Source organism: Nansenia antarctica (genome assembly GCF_963989245.1).
Source record: "Nansenia antarctica genome assembly, chromosome: 4".
Taxonomy (NCBI): domain Eukaryota; kingdom Metazoa; phylum Chordata; class Actinopteri; order Argentiniformes; family Microstomatidae; genus Nansenia; species Nansenia antarctica.
In genome coordinates, this window is record NC_137689.1 from 18,692,987 (window position 1) to 18,713,664 (window position 20,678).

The window sequence follows — 20,678 nt, forward strand, 5'->3', positions numbered from 1 at the left end:
GCAAGTCATACTCTGTTACTGCTTGAGTTAAGCTATCAGCCACTGCTTTCCTTTTTTCATGTTACTTTATTGCTTGTCCAACAGCTATGGCGCCTGCAATATAGACCTTCAGTAGGCTACTGTAGCCTAAGTATTTTAAGTGAGGAATTAAGGGTAATAACAACTAATTTGAGTTGCCTTCAATTGTCATGTTGATTATTGTTTCAGCAACAATATAAACATCATATATGTTGTGTGTGTGTGTGTCTTTATTCCAAATAGGTTGTCAGTGTATCGTGAACACCATTGTCATATTATCATCATTCACAATAGAATATAGGGGGACTCTTTCAGTAACCAAGTTATGCAATAAAATATTTTTTATTGATTCCTGTGGACTGTGTAGAATACACATTGATTAACACTTCATTAAACTTGGATTGCACAGCTGCCAAAGGACATCATGGAGATACAGTAGTGTGTGAAATGAATATCTCAGACTACAAAGGGGGCAGCTGTGACTCAGGAGGTAGAGCCGGTGTCCAATGATCGCAAGATCGGCGTTTCGATCTCCGGCTGGCCACGTGTCGAAGTGTCCTTGGGCAAGACACTGACTGAACCCCAAATTGCTCCCAATGAGCGGGCAGGCGCCTTGCATGGTAGCTTGTCCCCATTGGTGTGTGAATGGGTGAACGAGAGGCCATTGTAAAGCGCTTTGGAATAAGGCACTATATAAGTGCAGTCCAATTACCATTACCATTTACAAAGGCTTGTGCTATCATACACACTTACAATTATTATACTTACAATTATTATTGTTATTATTTTTTTTAAATAAAATTACTTAGCCTGTAATAACATTAGTATTTATAACAAATATGGCGTAGAGAGATATTTTCTCTGAAGGCAACTACTACAGCTAACCGTCAGTCGGAGATACTGTGGTGGCACGGGATGGCACCCTCCCCCCTTGTGATCTGATTGGCCCCCCCAAGGCCCATTGGGTGTTGAGTGCTGTCAATCAGTAAAGACGTTGTGAATGTTTCGGGAAACGATCGGAGAGCGATCGGATTGGCCATCCCATGTGCCTCCCCAATTTCTTTGGTTCTCAGTGATGTCAATCATGATGTGCTTTGACGTGCGAATTCAAGTTAGTATGCATACTAGATTTCTGGCATACTCAAATTTCACATTACTATACAGTGTGAACGCACTGCATACTCAAAATCTACGTCACACCTAGTATGAATAGTACGCTAGTATACTATTCCGAACACAGCCACAGTGTTTTCCGTTTTTTTTTTCATGTTGCGAAAGTTTAAGTGTTTAAGTGCCCACTCCATATAACAAACAACAGTTTTAGGATCACTAAATACTTATAATTTGCGAATTGGATTAACTCTATCATCTGCCATAGGCTACTGGGTAAGTGATTATATGGCTTTGATTACATTGGCTTGTAAACAAACTTTCGTTTTAGGTGTTCAAAAGCAAGGACTGTGTCATCATCTAATTATGTGTAGTTATATGTTTTTAGCAAGTTGATGTTTTGATGTTCTTAGCTAAGTTGTTTTCAGCACTGTCTGCTAGCAGCTGTTTTGCGTATGTTTTGATTCAGAGCTCTTATTTATAATGGTAATGTGTTTCATAATGAGTTGCTGCTGCTCCTGCTGCTGCTGCTGATGCTGCTGATGCTGCTGTTGTCTCTGCCCTGCTCTCCCCCCAGTCAAGAAAAGTTCACAGCACCAGGGATTCCTGGTAAAACACTGTGCAGGAACCCTATCCAAAGAGGGGAAGGGGCTTGAAGTACGATAGTTATGGAGATAGACTCCAGTTCTATGAGTGGAGCGGAGCCCCATAGGGGAGCTCTGCTCCTATTGGTTTACCCGCTACCTAAAGTAGCCAATGACTGAATTTTTCAATGTCTGCGCCCGCCCTGGGGTGCTATATAAAGGGGCGTCCTTCGCTCCTCATTCTCCCAAACATATACAAAACAGCCGGGTTTGAACGAGTCGAAGTGGGCCAGCAGCCCTATGGGGCTCCGCTCCACTCATAGAACTGGAGTCTATCTCCATAACTATCGTTCTATATCGTGGAGCTCCGCCCCATAGGGGAGCTCTGCTCCTATTGGTTTAGGCGGAGCGAACGAGGCCAAATGTACCCCCACTGAGACTATTAATCCGAAAACAATCTCAGCGGCACCCGGAGCTGACCACTGATGTTGGTTCAAGACAACCTTAAAAGTTGGCCCAACCCACACCGAGTCTGCTCCACTGATCTAGCCCTTACGTAAGCACGCAGGGTCGTAGATCTAACGGAACATGTCCTGGAGGAGGTCCCCTCCCCAGGCACATCCGTAATCATCCTGACAGCACTTGAATAGCATCCCCAACCAGGGTAATCCAAGTGCCATCCCCACTACCTCAGTCCTCAGCAAACTGAGGACAGAGTGAGAAAAGGATGAGGAAGAAATATCACTTACCTAACCCTTACGTTGGGTTGTTGATCTAACAGACATGTCCTGGAGGAGGGTCCCTTCCCCAGGCACATCCGTATTCATCCTGACAGCACTTGAATAGAATCCCCATGACCAGGGTAATCCAAGTGCCCTTCCCATAACATCAGTCATCAGCAAAACTGAGGACAGAATGAGAAAGGATTGAGGAAGAATATCACTGACCTAACCCTTACGTGAGCACGTAGGGTTGTAGATCTAACGGAACATGTCCTGGAGGAGGGTCCCCTCCCCAGGCACATCCGTATTCATCCTGACAGCACTTGAATAGAATCCCCATGACCAGGGTAATCCAAGTGCCTTCCCCACTACATCAGTCATCAGCAAAACTGAGGACAGAATGAGAAAAGGATGAGGAAGAAATATCTTTCAAGTAATACCGTACAAAAGGTGATGGCGACGACCAAGACGCCGCCTCACATATCTCCTCCACTCCCACTCCCCTGAGAATGGCCACTGATGTGGCCATGCCCCTGGTGGAATGAGCCCGAATGCCAGTCGGCACGGGCTGCCCCTTCGATTCGTATGCGAGGCTAATAGCCTCGCAAATCCAATGGGACAGCCTCTGCTTCGAGAGTGGTGCCCTGGCTTTCTGTCCGCCGTAGCAGATCAGAAGCTGGGGAGAAGATCTCAGTCCTGCCGTGCGCTTCACATATTGTGCCAACGCGCGCACCGGACATAGACAATGTAAACGCCTCTCCCTCTCTCCGTCGTGAGGAGGAGGAAAAAAGGCGCTCAGAGCACAGCTCTGAACCCTAAACCCACGATTAACCTTAGGGATAAACGCCGGGTTAGGGCGTAACACAGCTTTTGTTTCGTCATCAGATATGATCAAACAATCTGCCCGTGTCGAGAGAGCACATAAATCACTCACTCGCTTAGCCGTAGTCAAGGCGAGGAGTAGACTCGTCTTGAGAGACAATAAACGCAACGACACAGTGTCAATGGGTTCGAATGGGGGCACGCACAGCGCCTCTAGCACAATCGACAGGTCCCATTTTGGCATTAGAGTCCTAAGAGGGCGTCTAAGCCTACACACTCCAGTCAAAAAACGCTTAACCAGCGAATGACTGAACAGTGTCGTTGTCGCAAAACCCTCATGACAAGCTGAGATGGCAGCCGCGTAAACTTTAATAGTTCCCGCCGCCAATCCCTTGTCAAACAGCGACTGTAAGAAGCACAAGAACGTTTCGACCCGACAGCAGACTGGGTCAACGTCCTGTCCCTCACACCACTGTGTAAACACTCGCCAGCGCGCCGCATATCCCTTTGCAGTGGATTGCGCGCGCGCACTCTGAATGGTCTGAATGACCGCGTCTGTCAGACCCCTGCGTTCTAACAAATCCCTCTCAGTAACCAGGCCATGAGGGGGCCCCCCATCATCGGCGGCCCCCTCACCAAGCCTCTGGCCTGAGAGAGTGCATCTTGTCGATGAGGTATGGGCCATGGGCCCTCTACCAACATCTCCATCAGTTCCGGAAACCACAGGGCTCCGGGACGGTCCGGGGCTACAAGAATTAACTCTAGCCTCTCTGACCTCACTCGTGCCAACAGTGGGAGGATAGATGTCAGGGGTGGGAACGCGTATAACAGGACCCTCGGCCATGGGTGGTGTGCGAATGCATCGACTCCCAATGGCGGGTTGTCCTGTTCGCGCAGGGAGAACCAAAGGCGACACTGCGCATTCGTCCGGGACGCAAACAGATCCACTTCTGCTTGCCCGAACCGTGCCCAAATCAGAGACACAATGGGGGGTGCTAACCTCCAGTCGTCGTCCCTCGGGCCTCCCCGTGATAACAGATCTGCTCCTTCGTTGAGCAGACCTGGAATGTGGAGAGCTTTTAGCGAACTCAGGTGTGTGACAGCCCACAGCCATATATCTGTCGCTAGGCGATGAAGTGACGCTGAGCGTACTCCCCCTTGACGATTGATGTATGCTACTGTTGTCCTGTTGTCGGATCTGACTAACACGTCCAGATCCTTTAACACTGGGGCAAAATGAAGTAGCGTTAACTTCACCGCCTCGAGTTCCAGCAGGTTGATGTGACGCGTCTCTAACGGTCCCCATCTTCCTGCCACCGAACCTGCCTGACACACTCCTCCCCACCCAGTCAACGACGCGTCCGTGAAGACTGGGTAGTGGGATGCCGGTCTGCCCATGGCGACTCCGCGCGCGATGACGCGCGGGTCTCTCCAGTAGCTCAGGTCGGTCTTGACCGATCTCGGTATTACAATCAATTTGCGACGGTGTCTCACTGGATCCAGTCGCAGTCGTGCGAACCACCTCTGCAGTCTGCGCATGTGCAATAGGCCTAAGGGGACCACTACATGGGCTGCAGACATCATTCCTAGTAAGGACATCATTGACAGAGCGGTGATTGTATTTGTCACTCGACACACCCGGAGAGCTGACGTCAGTGTCGCTCTCCGTGGTGCCGATAAACTGGCCCTCATCTTGGCAGTATCCAACTGAATGCCTAGATAGGAAAACTGTTGAGCTGGCCACGGAGCACTCTTTGTCCAGTTGACAGCTAACCCCAGCCGAGTGAGGTGCTGCACCAGTGAGGTTGCGTCCCGAATGGCTCGATTTGGGCATTGGGCCAAGACCAGTAGGTCGTCGAGATAAGCTAATATGCGTATCCCGTTTCGCCTCAGTGGTTCGAGTGCTGTCTGCACGCATTTGGAGAAAGTTCGAGGAGCAAGCGCGTACCCGAAGGGCAGGCGCGTGTACTCGTAAACCTTCCCTTGGAAGGCAAAACGTAGAAATTTCCTGTGCCTCTCTGTGATTGGCACATGAAAATACGCGTCCCTCAGGTCTATGCTGATTCCGTAGTCGCCTTTCTGTATACAAGACAGAAGGTGCCTCGTCGTCAACATACGAAAGGGGCGTTTCGCCACTCTCTCGTTGAGGACCCTTAAATCTAGTATGGGTCTCATGCCTCCGGATTTCTTTTGGACAAGGAAATACGGGGAGTACCACCCCACGTCCCACTGGTCCCTCGGAACCATTGTCACTGCGCCCTTTGTTAGGAGATTCGTAATCTCTTCCTGGAGTGCACGTGTTTTTATCGGGCAGGACAAAACAGTCTCTCTCACGCCCCTGAAGGGCGGAGGAGGCTGAATGAACTTGTAACCAGGGAGTAGCTGAAAAGGACTGTATAATTTAGGAAGGGGCTGGTTATCTAACTAAGGGAGCTAAATAGGCAGTATAGGAGGATACAGGCAGGGGGCGACAGCAAACCGTTAGACTGGCAGTTAATGTCGTTAGCATTAGCAAGGGAACTAGCATTAGCATTAGCCTTCAAACAACTAGCATTAGCATTAGCGCTACAAACAACTAGCATTAGCATTAGCGCTACAAACAACTAGCATTAGCATTGAAGCTACAAACAACTAGCATTAGCATTGAAGCTACAAACAACTAACACACGGTATTACAGATGAACAACACATTTATTACACGACGGTGGTATACATCCCCATATATACATTCCCTCCCGGCCGGCCACACACACACACACTCACTCACTGACAGTCTCTGGCCTGAACAGGCTTATAGTCCAGTGGCGTGGTGCGCGTTGAGGCCTGGTTGTGGCGCATGTGCGTCGATGAAGTGGTCCGCGTAGAAGCTCCGCTGGAGTCTGTGTTCGCTCGTGGAGGCGACGATTAATGTCCAGCTGGCGTCCCGCTTGGTCCAACGTTGAACACAACGAAAACGGGCTACCGTGGTACACTCGATGATCGCTTTCCTGGCGTCTTCAGTTGCTGCACGGGGTGCGCGCTGCTGAATCCGCCATCTTGGATCGGCTTCTCGTTATTCTCTCTCGTACTGCTTCTCTCTCGTTCTGCTGCTCACCACACACTGACTGACTCCGCCCTTCCGTCTCTTATATACCACCACCGAACGTAGCATCCGGGTCACAGACACACCCCGGATACTACGTCATCAAACATATGCATAAAACATTACAAGAATAATACATATACTTCACGGAACGTATATAATTGTATAGAAAATAACAAAGGAAATACTAGGGGCAAAATAGGGCTGGTTTGGGGAAACTAAAACTGGCACTAAACTGTGGGCCTTCACAACAGCCGCCCCATGAAACCCTCGGTTTCAGTTAACTAAGAAGGCACACTGGCTAGGCTGCTCTAGCAGCGTGAGGTAGGAGGTGATAGTGTCGACCACTCTGCCTGTCTGCCAGGCGGCGCGCGGAAGGGACTGGTCCCTCACCAGTACCACGGCACCTTCGGACATCTTGTCTCTCTCCCTCAGCAGAATCGTCTGCTTCTCCTCCTTCTCCAGGGCGCGGATGTGCTCCTCGAAGCAGAGCAAAGCGTCTTCCTGGTTCATGTTCTCCAGCGCCTCGTACTCAGCGAAGGAGGGGTCGTCCAGCAGGTACTGCTGGGCCTCGGACCAGGTGGTGCAGTAGGTGACGTTGGCCATGTTGTCCAGAATGCTCGTCAGCGCCTCACAGTTCCTCTTCCTGAGCTGCTTGGCTTGTTCCTTCTCCTTCTTAGCCTGGTAGGCCTTAAACACTTGCTTCTTCTCACTCAGCTTGGGCAGGGCGCTGTAGCGTGGGTCGTTGATGATCATTCTCATGGTTTGCTCCCATGACGCGTCGGATGAACCACCATCCTCCTCCAGAAGCTCTTTGAAGGCCTGCTTGGCCTCCTCTTTTGGGTTCCACTTTACTCTCTTCTTCGCCAACTCCGGCCTTTCCTCCTTGGAGGCGTCTACAATACTGGCTGAGACTTTCATGGCTGACGTGTACTCGACGGAGTTGACGGGTGCGTCAATGCTGACCTCGGCCACGTGAGGGTGCATGGCCACCTGCAGGTGTTCCTTGGCAACAGCTGTTGCCGCCATGGCACGGTAGCGCCACCACCGGGACTCCTTAGTCTGGGAGTTGTAGTAGTAAGGCTTCCCATCCAGAGACTTATGCTCTGTCCACAGAGACTTCTTCTTCGGTTGGTCATCCTGTGGTGAACCATTTGTGGTACTAACTGTTCCAGGTGCACTGGCAGCAATAGATTCCACTCCAGGCGGTCCGGTTGGTTGGTTTGCTTCTTCGGTTCGGACATGGAGGGATGACGTAGCTCTCCCGTCCCTCTCTCTCCACTCGGTAGCGCCTTGGAGGGCCCACCCAAGCGCCGTCTTAACAGCCATCGGGCAGCCTCGTGGTCCTCTCAGCGGAGGACGGAGCGACACGATCAGTTCAGCGTTGTCCGAGCCGATGAGAAGGGTTGGCTCCGCTCCTTCTATCGGATGTAGGTCTACTCCCCGTAGGTGGGGATATCTTGCGCGTAACCTCTCCAGGGGGTAGTCGTAGCGGGAGAGCGCTAGCTGGTCGGCGGTGAAGACATTCTGAAGCCGATGTCTATCCGACGGCCGCCCCGCCGGGGAGATAGAGAAGTTGATTCTCGCCCCGGTGACCTCTTTAAGGTCGCGACGTATCGTGCGCAGAGTCAGCTTCTCCGCAGTCCCTTGGAGCCCCAACTGGCGCACTGCCCCCTGGAGAAGGATGGTCCGTTCCGACCCGTCGTCTAGAACGGCGTACGTGTCGTACACAGCGTTGTTGTGGTGAAGTCGGACCTTCACCACCTTCAGTAGAACCTTGGAGCCGCTGCTCTGTGGCGAGTCTAGGTAGTAGACAGGGGTTTCCTCTTCCGGTGCGCGACCGGACCTAGGGCTTCTGTTGCCCTCCGTGGACCTGGCGAGGGAGACCTCGTGTAGGATGTGGAGGTGGACCTCCTCACAGCGGTTGCACTTCCTCCTCAAGGTGCAGTTCTTCGCCAGATGGTCGCGCCCACAGTTCCAGCACCTCTGGTTCTTCTCGAGCCACCTCTGCTTGGCCTCGGTACTCAGGTTGTTGAAGTCACTGCACTCATTGAGCCAGTGCTCGCTGGTGCAGTACGGACATGGCGGTGGACCTCTCCGTCCCTTTGGAGGGGGTTGAGAGGAATCCTTTCCCTCAGGTCGGGTGGTCCTCTCTCTCCGAGGCTCCTCCTCCGTGTGCAGCACTCCTACTGGGCGTCCTCTGTTCGAGCTCGGCCCGTCCCAGCGGTCTCCCTTCTCCCTCTCCTTCTTCGGCTCAGCGTAACCCATGGCGTCTACGTTGGTGTCATGCACTTCCTCCAGTAGGAACTCCGCGAAGGCAGCCATGCTCAGACCCAACTTCTCGGGGTTACGAACGCGCTGCTGTCGCCGGAACCTCTCCTGCCGGAAGCGTGGGATCTTGCGGAGCAGCCGCTCTACGTTGGAGGTGCTGTTGATCTCGCTGGCGCCAGCTGGGCCCTGCGTCTTCAGCATCCCAACCAAGGTGTGCACGCGGAGCGCGAAGTCATCCAGCGCCCGGTCATCCTTGATGGGGGCCTGCTGTTCGAGGGCTTGCAGTTCAGCAAGGGCGTGGTTCCAGGGACGACCGTAGCGGGCATCCAAGTCAGCGAGCGCTCTGGTGTAAGGTGTCGGTGCGGAGGCATGGGCCAGTACCATGTTGTGGGCTCTGGGGTTCCTCACATGCTGAAGGAGAATCGCATATTTGTAAGACTCTGAGCAGGAGTTGTCCAAGAGCGTGTCTAGGCAGATGCGTAGCTCCACATACTGGCTCCTGTCCTCGTCCTTGAAGAAGGGGAACTTGGGTCCCTCCACCTGGGGGAACATCCTGTAGTGGATCATCGGTGCTGGAGTGACGGTCTGGGTGTCCGGCCTGCATGCATTTTGGTGCACTGGAGGACCTAGGGGTGTGCTACGCTCTTGGGGGATGACTCCCCTCCCGGGCAGCGACGCTGGCTCCCTCTGGGCCGCGTAGCGGTCGGGTCCCTGGTCCTCTTCCTTCCAGGTGGTCAGCTGGGCCTGTAGTTGGACAGTCCTGGCGGGGGTCATGGAGCCATCGGCGGGGGGTTCAGGAGATGGCACTCGAGAGGGCCGTGCGGATGATACTCTGGAGCTACAGGCCGACGGAGTTCTGCTGATGCACACGTCGCGCATGGTCTGCATCATTTCCTCCATCTTCTCTGCGTGCAGTTGCTCTCTCGCCATCTGCCTCTCCGCCGCGCGTTCCGCCCCCTCCATCTGGAGGCGCTCGCGCTCGTACTGGATGCGTTCCCTCTCTAACGCCTCCTGGCGCTGTCTCTCCGCCGCACGTTCCGCTCCGTTCATCTGCCTCTCCGTCTGGAGGCGGTCGCGCTCCATCTGGAATCGTTCCCGTTCTAGCGCCTCCTGGCGCTGGAGGCATTCACGTTCTAGCGCCTCCTGGCGCTGTCTCTCCGTCTGGAGGCGGTCGCGCTCCATCTGGAAGCGTTCACGTTCTAGCGCCTCCTGGCGCTGTCTCTCCGCCGCGCGTTCACGTTCTAGCGCCTCCTGGCGCTGTCTCTCCGCCGCGCGTTCCGCTCCGCTCATCTGGAGGCGTTCGCGTTCTAGCGCCTCCTGGCGCTGGAGGCGTTCACGCTCGAACTGGAGTCGTTCCCGCTCTAACGCCGTCTCGGCCTGTTGGCGCTCCCGCTCTAACGCCATCTCGGCCTGTTGGCGCATATATTCGGACAGCGCGGCACCACTCCCTCTGGAGTGCAGGCTATCCGCCCCAGAGGCAGAACTGCCCACGGAAGCCCTGGACCGGTAGGAAGCCACCGAGCGGCAGGAGCTAGGTCTCGAGCGCGCCGTACTGGGAGGCAGATCGTTAAGGCTGAGGCCCTCCCTCTTCCGCCCGCAGGCGCTGTCGGACCGGGCCTCTCCTTCCTGTTCTTCCGTTTCCACGGCAAAACCCTGCGGTTCTGCCATCTCATCCTCAGGCTGGTGCTCTTTGAGGGCTGTCTCAGTGCTAGCCACCCGCTCGCCGGCGGACACCTCGGCCTCTCCGACCACTGTATCCCGTGGAGTGCGCTCCTCGCTACCACTCAGTGAGCTTTCGAGCTCAAGCTCATACTCCTGTAACCTCGGAGGCAACCGCGGGACTCTCTGTGGTCGTGGCTCTGGCTCAGGGGGCGGAGAAGGGGGGTAACTGTCTGGTCTGGTTGGCTGCGCTCAGCCATGCTATCACTACACTACCTATCCGGCTCGAAGGACCAATTGTAACCAGGGAGTAGCTGAAAAGGACTGTATAATTTAGGAAGGGGCTGGTTATCTAACTAAGGGAGCTAAATAGGCAGTATAGGAGGATACAGGCAGGGGGCGACAGCAAACCGTTAGACTGGCAGTTAATGTCGTTAGCATTAGCAAGGGAACTAGCATTAGCATTAGCCTTCAAACAACTAGCATTAGCATTAGCGCTACAAACAACTAGCATTAGCATTAGCGCTACAAACAACTAGCATTAGCATTGAAGCTACAAACAACTAGCATTAGCATTGAAGCTACAAACAACTAACACACGGTATTACAGATGAACAACACATTTATTACACGACGGTGGTATACATCCCCATATATACATTCCCTCCCGGCCGGCCACACACACACACACTCACTCACTGACAGTCTCTGGCCTGAACAGGCTTATAGTCCAGTGGCGTGGTGCGCGTTGAGGCCTGGTTGTGGCGCATGTGCGTCGATGAAGTGGTCCGCGTAGAAGCTCCGCTGGAGTCTGTGTTCGCTCGTGGAGGCGACGATTAATGTCCAGCTGGCGTCCCGCTTGGTCCAACGTTGAACACAACGAAAACGGGCTACCGTGGTACACTCGATGATCGCTTTCCTGGCGTCTTCAGTTGCTGCACGGGGTGCGCGCTGCTGAATCCGCCATCTTGGATCGGCTTCTCGTTATTCTCTCTCGTACTGCTTCTCTCTCGTTCTGCTGCTCACCACACACTGACTGACTCCGCCCTTCCGTCTCTTATATACCACCACCGAACGTAGCATCCGGGTCACAGACACACCCCGGATACTACGTCATCAAACATATGCATAAAACATTACAAGAATAATACATATACTTCACGGAACGTATATAATTGTATAGAAAATAACAAAGGAAATACTAGGGGCAAAATAGGGCTGGTTTGGGGAAACTAAAACTGGCACTAAACTGTGGGCCTTCACAACAGAACTGTAGTGCATATCCCCTCCTCAATGTCCTGTCCAGCCAGCCCGACAGAATACCTGCCCCTTCTAGCCATTCTGCATAACGCAACGACAGCGGTTGGGCCGTCTGTTGTGGTGCAGTCGACAGAAAAAGCTTGAATTTCTGTATGACCCCAGCCGCCGCTGCACACCGAGGAGGTGGCACAGCCCAAGGTGGGGTCATTTCGAAAGGGATGGGCTGCCGTCTGTAAAGAGTGTTTGCTATGTGTAACAATGCCCTTTATTGACGCAGGTTTATTATGTCTGATAATCAAAGAACCGTCCGCACGCTCATGAGCTGGGCCAGATCCTGATAGACATGGAGGGGTTATTGATGTAAATAACGATCCCTCTATACGGCTACAGACAGGGGTGTTTAACCCTGTTTGTGTCGTGATAGGGGTAAGTCTGTTAGGCAGAGAGCTGGCCACACGCTGGTACGCTGGGCCAGTCTCCGCTTCGTTTCTAACCGGTAGCGATTGGACCACGCTCCGACAAGGCAGGCGGGTCTCCGCTCCGGTAGATAACATGGGAAAATCATCTTTACTGAAAAAGTAAGGTGGGGATTTTCCTTCTTTTACCTCTTTATGAGGTAGCAGCCATGAAGAGGAAACCGGTGGTGGGGTCATTACTGACCCCTCCGCCAGTGAAACCGGGCCACGCTGCCGTGGGGGGCCGTAGTGGGCCCTCCCAGTGGTCAGCGGCGGGGGCTGGGGATGCCGAGTGGGGCATGGCTCCGTCTGTAGAGGTGGAGCCAGTGCCGCATCACACCGAAACCTCCGTTTCGCAGCCGTTGACGGTCTAGTCGTCACCACGGCGGAAGAAGAAGAGGTGGAGGGTCGCTGGAGGGGGAGGTGGCTGGCAAGGTGCCTCTTAGCCTCCTCCATCGCGGCCAGGCGCCCCGTCAAGGTGTCCATGGCGGGACCGAATAGCCCTTGTCTCTCTATTGGAGCATTCAGTAGGGTCATCCGGTCCGCCCCGGTCATGGTGGTGAGAGACAGCCACATCTGTCGCTGCTGCACCACCGCGTTTGCCATCAGGCGACCCCCACAAACCGCGACGCCCTGGGCCAGGTACATCGTTGCGGCACTGAGCTTGCTCAGAAGCACCGTCTCCGCTGCAGACAAACCGTAGGGTCGGTCTGTGGTGATTTTCGCAATGGCGGCGTTAAACACGATGTTATTCGCCGCTGCCGCCGTCTGCGCACCGAGAGCGTAGCTCTTGTCTACCAGGGTGGCGTTAAAACTGTCACGCTGGTTGGGCGGCATAGGTTTGTTAGGCACCGACCAGGCGCTGGACCCCGGTACCAAGTAGGCGGCTAGCGCTGGTTCGAGCGGCGGGGAGCCGTTGGTCATCTCCTCCGCGAGCCCCTCCACTCTGGTAAAGGGCAAGAACGCCTTCACCGGCGCCCTGCCTGTGAGTGGTTCTCCCCACTTGTCCTCCACGAACTTATCTAAGCCCGGGAGGACAGCGTTAGGAGGTTGGTCCTGTCGCTTCGCCCTTTTTCCGTAAAACAGGTCCTTCTCCCAGAAGGACTCCGTTGGGGGAGGGGAGGCGGGACGGGGAATTGCCAACACGCCTGCCGCAGCTTCCAGGAGGCCCTGGAAGTCGTGGCGGAGTGATGGGGGGGCGAGGGCGGGGAGCACGTGCTCTACCTGCCGCTCGCTCTCATCAGAGCTTTCTGATTCTGACACCGGCACCGACCACTCAGCTGGGTGAGGGCGGCGTGATGTCAGGGCCGGCTGAGCGGGCGGGACCATCCCTACTTGGGGAGGTGCCTGCCCAGAACGCCGTTCTTGCTTGTCCTCCGCTGCTAGAAAATCGCAGCGGCAGGTGTCCCGGAGGAACTTCTTCGTGGTCGGCGGCGAACGATCCATCGCTGAAGGGAAAAGTCTCCTCCGCTGAAAAACGTCTTCCTCTGCTTGGAAGTCGCAGCGGCAGGCGTCCCGGAGGAACTTCTCCATAGGCGGCGGACGATCCATCTTGAAGGGAAGTCTGGCGGGTCCTCCAGTCTTAGTAGTCGTCCTTCTCAGTCTTCAGATATAAACCCGTGCTGAACTTTTTGGGAGAATGAGGAGCGAAGGACGCCCCTTTATATAGCACCCCAGGGCGGGCGCAGACATTGAAAAATTCAGTCATTGGCTACTTTAGGTAGCGGGTAAACCAATAGGAGCAGAGCTCCCCTATGGGGCGGAGCTCCACGATATAGAACCTACACATGGCTTGTTAGGGTTCCGCCCTTGACAGTTTTTTATAGCTGATGGTTTGAGCATCCTTGTTTAAAGGATATGTTCAAGATGGCTTGAACCTGAGGGATGTATTGCAAGAGGAAATGGTCAAATGTTAATGTACCGGGAAAGGTGGATGTGGACAGGGGAACGTCGAAATTAGATATGGAATGGATAATTAATTAACTTTAATTAACCTTAATTAATGAACCCAATACAGGCAGTGATGGGAATTTGTAAATGGCTATATGATTGCAGCAGTCATTCCACCCTAACTGCATACATTGTATTTCATTGTGTTTTTCTTCGTGCCAGGGCAGAGTACTTTCAGACCTAGAATGAGGACCGTGCTGCAGCCACAGTGGAGTGGCCAGGGGGGTATTCCACGAAGCTCGATAAAGTTCTAAGCCTCGATAAAGTTTTAAGCCTCGATAATGTTAGCTTGTGTTCGGTGCCATCAATGTGGCTCAAATAATTCGCTGCTTGGTTGAGCTCCTTCTGAGTCAGATATAACTAGCCTGGTCGCGACCAGGCTAAAACACAGGCTATAGTGAGACGCGCGTCAAAAAAGGCTCACAGGCGGAAACTACATCCCGAACGACAGTTCCTCCCTAGGAAATATTAGTTCCCACTTCACACGAGATAGATAGATTAGATAGTTTGACTGTGTGATAGATAGATAATTTGATATTTTGAAAGTGTGATCGATCGATAGATAGTTTGATTGTGTGATAGATAACTTGATATTTTGAAAGTGTGATAGATAGATCGATATATCAATAAAGAAAAGAGTGTTAAAAAAAAAGTAATTGTCTCAACTTGCATTGCTGTCATCACAGCGGTCTGGCTGGCGTAGTGGTTAAGGCTGCGGACTCGAGTTCCAAAGGTTGCGAGTTCGAGACTTGACTAAGTCATTCATTTATTTATTTTTTACATTTAACCGAAGATTTCATGCAAAGGTTTCAAACACCAGCCTGCACCATAATTTTATAGCCTACAATACTTTTTTAGATGAGATTTTAGATTAGATTCAGACAACGAAATGCAGTAAAAAGTGCGTCTGAAGAGGGATTCGAACCACTGATATAAAATGACGAATAAATCCTATGGCAGCAGTCAATACCACTAGGCCATTGTGGCGATATGACGGTTTGTAGCCTGCTGCGGATATCACCACAGTAGTAATATTCATTTATTAAAATATGAACATATAACAATAACTGGGGCTAGTATGACCTACGCATTTAATCGGTCAGCAATTTCTTGCCAAACCATTTCCCTCGCCTTGTTAATTGCGGCAGTATTGCACTATTTTACATCTTATTTTTCCGTCTTCATAAAAATCAATAATTCGGAATGCTGCGCAAATGTAGTACCCCTGCAGAGTGGAGTATCTTCATTTCGACAGATCGTGCACGCGCCCATATCGAAGATTTGTAAGCCTGTCTTCTGTGAACACTGATGACACAAGGCTGATCCTCGTTCGAGGAATCACCTGAGGCTTGAATTCCAATCTCGAGTTGCCTGAGCGCCGCATTTATTTATATCGCAGCTAAACTGATCCACCTTTAGTGGAATGACCCCCAGGGCTGTCTCTGGGCTGGGTGTGCTTGTGGGTGTGCTTGTTGTGTGTTCCAACAGTTTACCGCACAGCTGATTAATCAATTAAACCAATAGAGTGAGACAGGATATGTTCATGCAAGGTGCCTTGAAAATGCAGGCATTTAGTAGTTACTAAACCCCTAGTTGTTACTAGCTAGTTTCAAACTAGTTGTTTACTAATTTCGGTTGCACCACGCCAATCTTTTGCCAATCTTAGCTAGTAAATACTCAGTTTTGGTAACAGTTTTTTGTTTCTCTACTGTAACATAACCAGGTACATTAATAATAATTATTATTATTAATAATGACAATTTACAATACAAATACAACAATTGGGGGTCCCTCAAAAAAAATGTGGGCGCGCACAAAATCACCCACCAAGCCCTCATTCTGACCCAGGAAAAACCCTGGTATGTACTGTATAACATGATAGCCATCTATGAGAAATGCACTGTATATAAGATGATGACCACGGGTCTTTCTGCTGCTGACCAAGAGTCCTGTTGATGGGGCCCAATTTTTCTTTTAGAGTCTGTAGGCTACTGTATTTGTTTATTGAGATTTCATAAATATTATATATTGTCTGAATTTTTTTCTTGTTTTATAAAATGTTCATTATTTTCATTTCTTGTGCTGGTTTATTATGAACAACATGTAAAATTGCAGGAAACTAGCACAAATAATTGGGTGGGAGAGAGGGGCCGCCGCTGCCAAAACGTGCACTGTTTTGGGTCGCTCCACCGCCCAAAAATCTCACTCCAAACTTTTGGTGAAACTTGGCAGCCCTGTTGCACTAAACTAATGAAACTTTAGAAATAAACCACACTGATCATAAAGATAGAAATCGTTTTTATTTGGGCAGAAACGTTTTTGACAGTACAAAAAAAGATTCAAAACGCAGAGGCATTCTACAATTATTCAAATTCAAGTAAAAACAGTCGTTTGAATGTGTGAGGTTACGTTTGAGGGTTACAACAACCATTTCTCTGGTGGTGTAGAACTGGATTTTATACAGCCATGAAGTGTTCAACAGCTTAGTAACAACAGCCATTGCAAATTCTATTACACACAACTAAACATTTGCTTTCATAGTTTATGTTGTCTATAACATGTGATAATTCAGTGGCCGATCATGACATTGGAATTCTGAAATCAATCAAATTTATCAATAAAACAATCAGTCCAATTAGTTTTCATCCTACAGGAAAGGTAGAGGACTAGGATAGTACACCTCTCCAGTGCCGTAAACAAACCTGTGGTCGTCTATGCACTATAAACAACATTTAAGTATCAGAAAAGGCTTCTGCCACGACAGATGTCCAACAGAATAGTTGGAATCAACACTAATATATGAACCAAGGCACCAATCTAAACATATGATATATGTATATACTGTATGTTATATCGAATATGTGATGATGATATAATAATACAACTCTGAAGACTAAATCACAGAGAAAGATGTTTCTACAGAATAATAGGTTATGATAAAACACCACTCTAATGGAGACCCCTACTCCAGGTGACACAGCTTAACACTGTCACCACAGAGCTTAAAATTAGGCCCAATCCCAGGATAGAGGAGCTCAGTGAATGTGGTCTGGACTCTGTGGAGGAGGGTCATTGTGTCAGAGGAGACGCTGTAGAAGGACAGAGTACCTGCCCTGTGATCCAGGTACACTCCTACTCTGGAAGACTGAGGGCCTGATACTTTAGTCTCAACACTATTGTGATAGAAACTATAACCACTACTATGGTAGAATAACCTCCAGGACTTGTTATTGCATCCAAATATACTGTCACCACCTGACCTGCTGATGTCTTTATATGAGACTGCTGCAGCACATTGACTACCACTCCTCTCAACCTCCCAGTAAGAGCGTCCAGACAGTCCCTCTCTACACAGCACCTGATGACAGTCAGTGAATCTCTCTGGATGACCAGGATGATACTGGGTATGAGCCATAACGGTCACCTTTCTGTTCCCCTCAGACAGAGACAGTCGTATATATGCTGTGTTTGGGTCCAGTGTGAGCTGACAGGAATCTGGGAGAGAGAAGAGCAGAAACCAAATCAGAGAAATAATGGAAATCAGATATCTAACCTGTCTTTGATGAGTCTCTCCCTCTCCTAGAGCTCTCTAGTTCTATCTCATGGTTTGTAGAGATTATCAGTGGAGATTTCTGGAGAAAGAGACTCACATCGTAAGAACTGGGCTCTGGTCTTGGGCTCTGGTGGCAGTAATACATCCACTGCATCAACTACAGACACACAAACACATTCAGAGAGAGAAAGAGAACATTCACAATACATCACATTACACATACAGTACATGTACTGCAGGGGAGGCTGGAGGAGGAAGAAATTGGAGGACAGGCTCATTGTAATGCATTGAATGAGGAATGGTGTCAAATGCTTAACATTACTCATTACATTCCATGCATTACAATGAGCCCATCCTCCAATTTCTACCTCCACCAGCCTCCACTGCTGTACTGTATACAAAGAGATGATTAGGACTGTGTTCTAAAGTTGCCTATATATAAAGGGACTAGACAGTTTTAGCCCACCTATAGTTGAGATCTTAGGCCACTCCCCCTTAAGGATGTCTTCTAGTTTCTCTCTCAGCTTAGACACAGCCTCAGTCACATCTCCAAAGTACTGAAGAGGATGGATGGTGAGGCTGGGTAAGTCTGAAGATACACTGGGACTGGAGAGAGAGACATAACTCTGGAGAGAGAGAGAGAGAGAGAGAGAGAGAGAGAGAGAGAGAGAGAGAGAGAGAGAGAGAGAAAGAGAGAGAGAAAGAGAGAGAGAGAAATTAATAATTGAACAGTAAGCTCCTTTCAGTATTCCAGATGGAGGGTCAGTGTAGTTACCTGGAGGAAATGGATGTGGTCCTCTGTGTGTGAAAGCTGCCCCAGCTCAGTGTCTCTCCTCCTCAGCTCAGCGATCTCCTGCTTCAGTCGCTCCAGGAGTCCTTCAGCCTGACTCACTGCTGCCTTCTGCTGGGCTCTGATCAGCTGCTTAACCTCAGAGCGCCTTCTCTCAATGGAGAGGATCAGCTCAGTAAAGATCCTCTCACTGTCCTCCACTGCTGCCTGTGCAGAGCGCTGTTAGGACACACACACACACACACACACACACACACACACACACACACACACACACACACACACACACACACACCACACACACACACACACACACACACACACACACACACACACAGTGGGATTGCATAAATACAAGTTAAATAAAAATAATAATAAGTGGAGAATGGCTGACTGGAGGAGAGCAGTAATGGTGTGTCTCCTCTGGTCAATACTCACTGTGAGAGACTCCACAGCCTGTTGGATCTCCTTCAGTTCCTTCTCTCTCTCCTGGACTCTCTGCTGGACCTTCTGCTGACTCATCCCCAGCTGCCTCTGTGGACAAATAGTTAGATAAATGCCAGATTATATTATATGATATCATATATACAGTATATATATATATATATATTCATATGAGAAAGATGAAACTGATATCGATACTGACTTTCGGCATTGGTGCACATCACCAATAATATGGATAAGAAAATTGCAGATGTAGTTTGAAATGAAAAAACATAACAATAATTTTACTTTTGTGATTAATACTCATAATAATGATTTAATGACTTAATACTATCATGGAATTTGTAGCTCACATGGAATACATGTACTGTACATTAAGGCAATGTTTTACTTCACTTACATTTTTTTACAGGACTTTATACAATTCAGATGACTTATAATCTGCTAAACTAGGTTAAATCTTAGGGCATATACTGAATATCCTTAGAGATTACAGTAAAATGATCTGATCATACAATCCTGGTCAAATGATTATTTCAATCATTAACTCACTTTAGTGTCATGGAAATGGACTTTCAGCTCCACGCCAGCCCAATAAAGGATGAATTTGTTTTAAAAACATGTAAATAGTGGTGGACTTTCTATCTTAGTGTGTGTGTTCACAACTGTATATGAATATAACTTTTCTACAGCCATTAGGAGCTTCTAAAAACACAATCTCTCCTCTTTTTCATTTCTAACATGAAGTTTCTCTCCTTTCTGTCAATCATTCATTCATCAGCTGCAGGTGGGAAGACACAGTCAGTTCTACCTTTATCAAACGAGTAGCTCTGGTTCTTACCTGTTTCTCAGTCCTTTCTGCTGCAGCTGAGACTGTATCATGGCCTTTGTGTTCATCCATTGTACACAGATAACAGATACACTGCTGATCAGTACGACAGAAAACCTCCAGCAGTTTGTCATGATGGGAGCAGATCTTCTCCTGCAGCTGTGTGGAGGCTTCGACCAGCTTGTGCTTCTTAAAGGCAGGAAACTCATAGTGAGGCTGGAGGTGAGTCTCACAGTAAGAGACCAGACAAACCAGACAGGACTTGAGAGCTTTCTGCTTTCTCCCAGTACAGACATCACACGCCACATCTCCAGGTCCAGCATCACAGTGAGCAGGAGGAGCAGCTTGGAGTCCTGTCTTCTTCAGTTTCTCCACTAATTCAGCCAACATCGTGTTTTTCCTCAGAACAGGCCTTGGAATAAAGCTTTCCTTGCACATGGGGCAGCTGTAGACCCCCTTCTGATCATCCTGATCCCAGCAGCCCTTAATACAGCCCATACAGTAGCTGTGTCCACAGGGAATAGCCACCGGATTCTTCAGTAGATCCAGACAGATCGGACAACTGAAGGAGTCCATGCCCTCTGCCATTTTTGCTGCAAACACTGCCAGACAGAACAGCGTCAGGACAGAGTATCAGTGATAAGTTTCGTTTCTCTAGAAATATTTAGTGCTTTGTGGGCGGGAACACTTCCTGGTTCTGTGGCCCAATAGCTGTGTAGAGGGAGTGGTGTTGGACAGAGAGTCAGAGACCAAGAACAGTGTTCATGTTCTAGTTGACGTATTGAAATACTCATTCAACTTCCCTCTGCAGCCACCAGGGTTCCCCTAATGATCACCACTGGATACAACTATGTACTTCCTCAAAGATTGTGTTAAAGTGAGATGGAGTTAAATTACCAGCTGTAGCCACTAGATGGCGCAGTTATACAGCTACCTCATAGCTTACTATGAATGAATGATGAATGAACTTTATTGTCATTGCTACTGTAGTGTAGCAATGCTACAGTACAGGTACCAAACAACGAAATTTAGGAGGGGTGGCTCCCCTGGTGTTAGGAAAGGGAAAAAGAAAAGAAAAAAAACTTTAAAAAAAACAACAATCACAAGAAGGGAAGGAGCTGGTTTACAT

General features: G+C 49.9%; 1 protein-coding gene across 1 annotated transcript; it reads right to left on the reverse strand.

Annotated features, from left to right (window-relative positions):
- Positions 1 to 16,895: 16,895 nt before the first annotated feature.
- On the reverse strand, positions 16,896 to 20,137 carry LOC308155779 (tripartite motif-containing protein 16-like; the record flags this gene model as incomplete). Its single annotated transcript, XM_080529152.1, has 6 exons — positions 16,896 to 17,428; positions 17,584 to 17,643; positions 17,953 to 18,112; positions 18,262 to 18,495; positions 18,715 to 18,810; positions 19,562 to 20,137. The coding sequence occupies 6 exons, from the start codon at positions 20,135 to 20,137 to the stop codon at positions 16,896 to 16,898; spliced, it is 1,659 nt and encodes a 552-aa protein (XP_080385278.1).
- Positions 20,138 to 20,678: the final 541 nt, after the last annotated feature.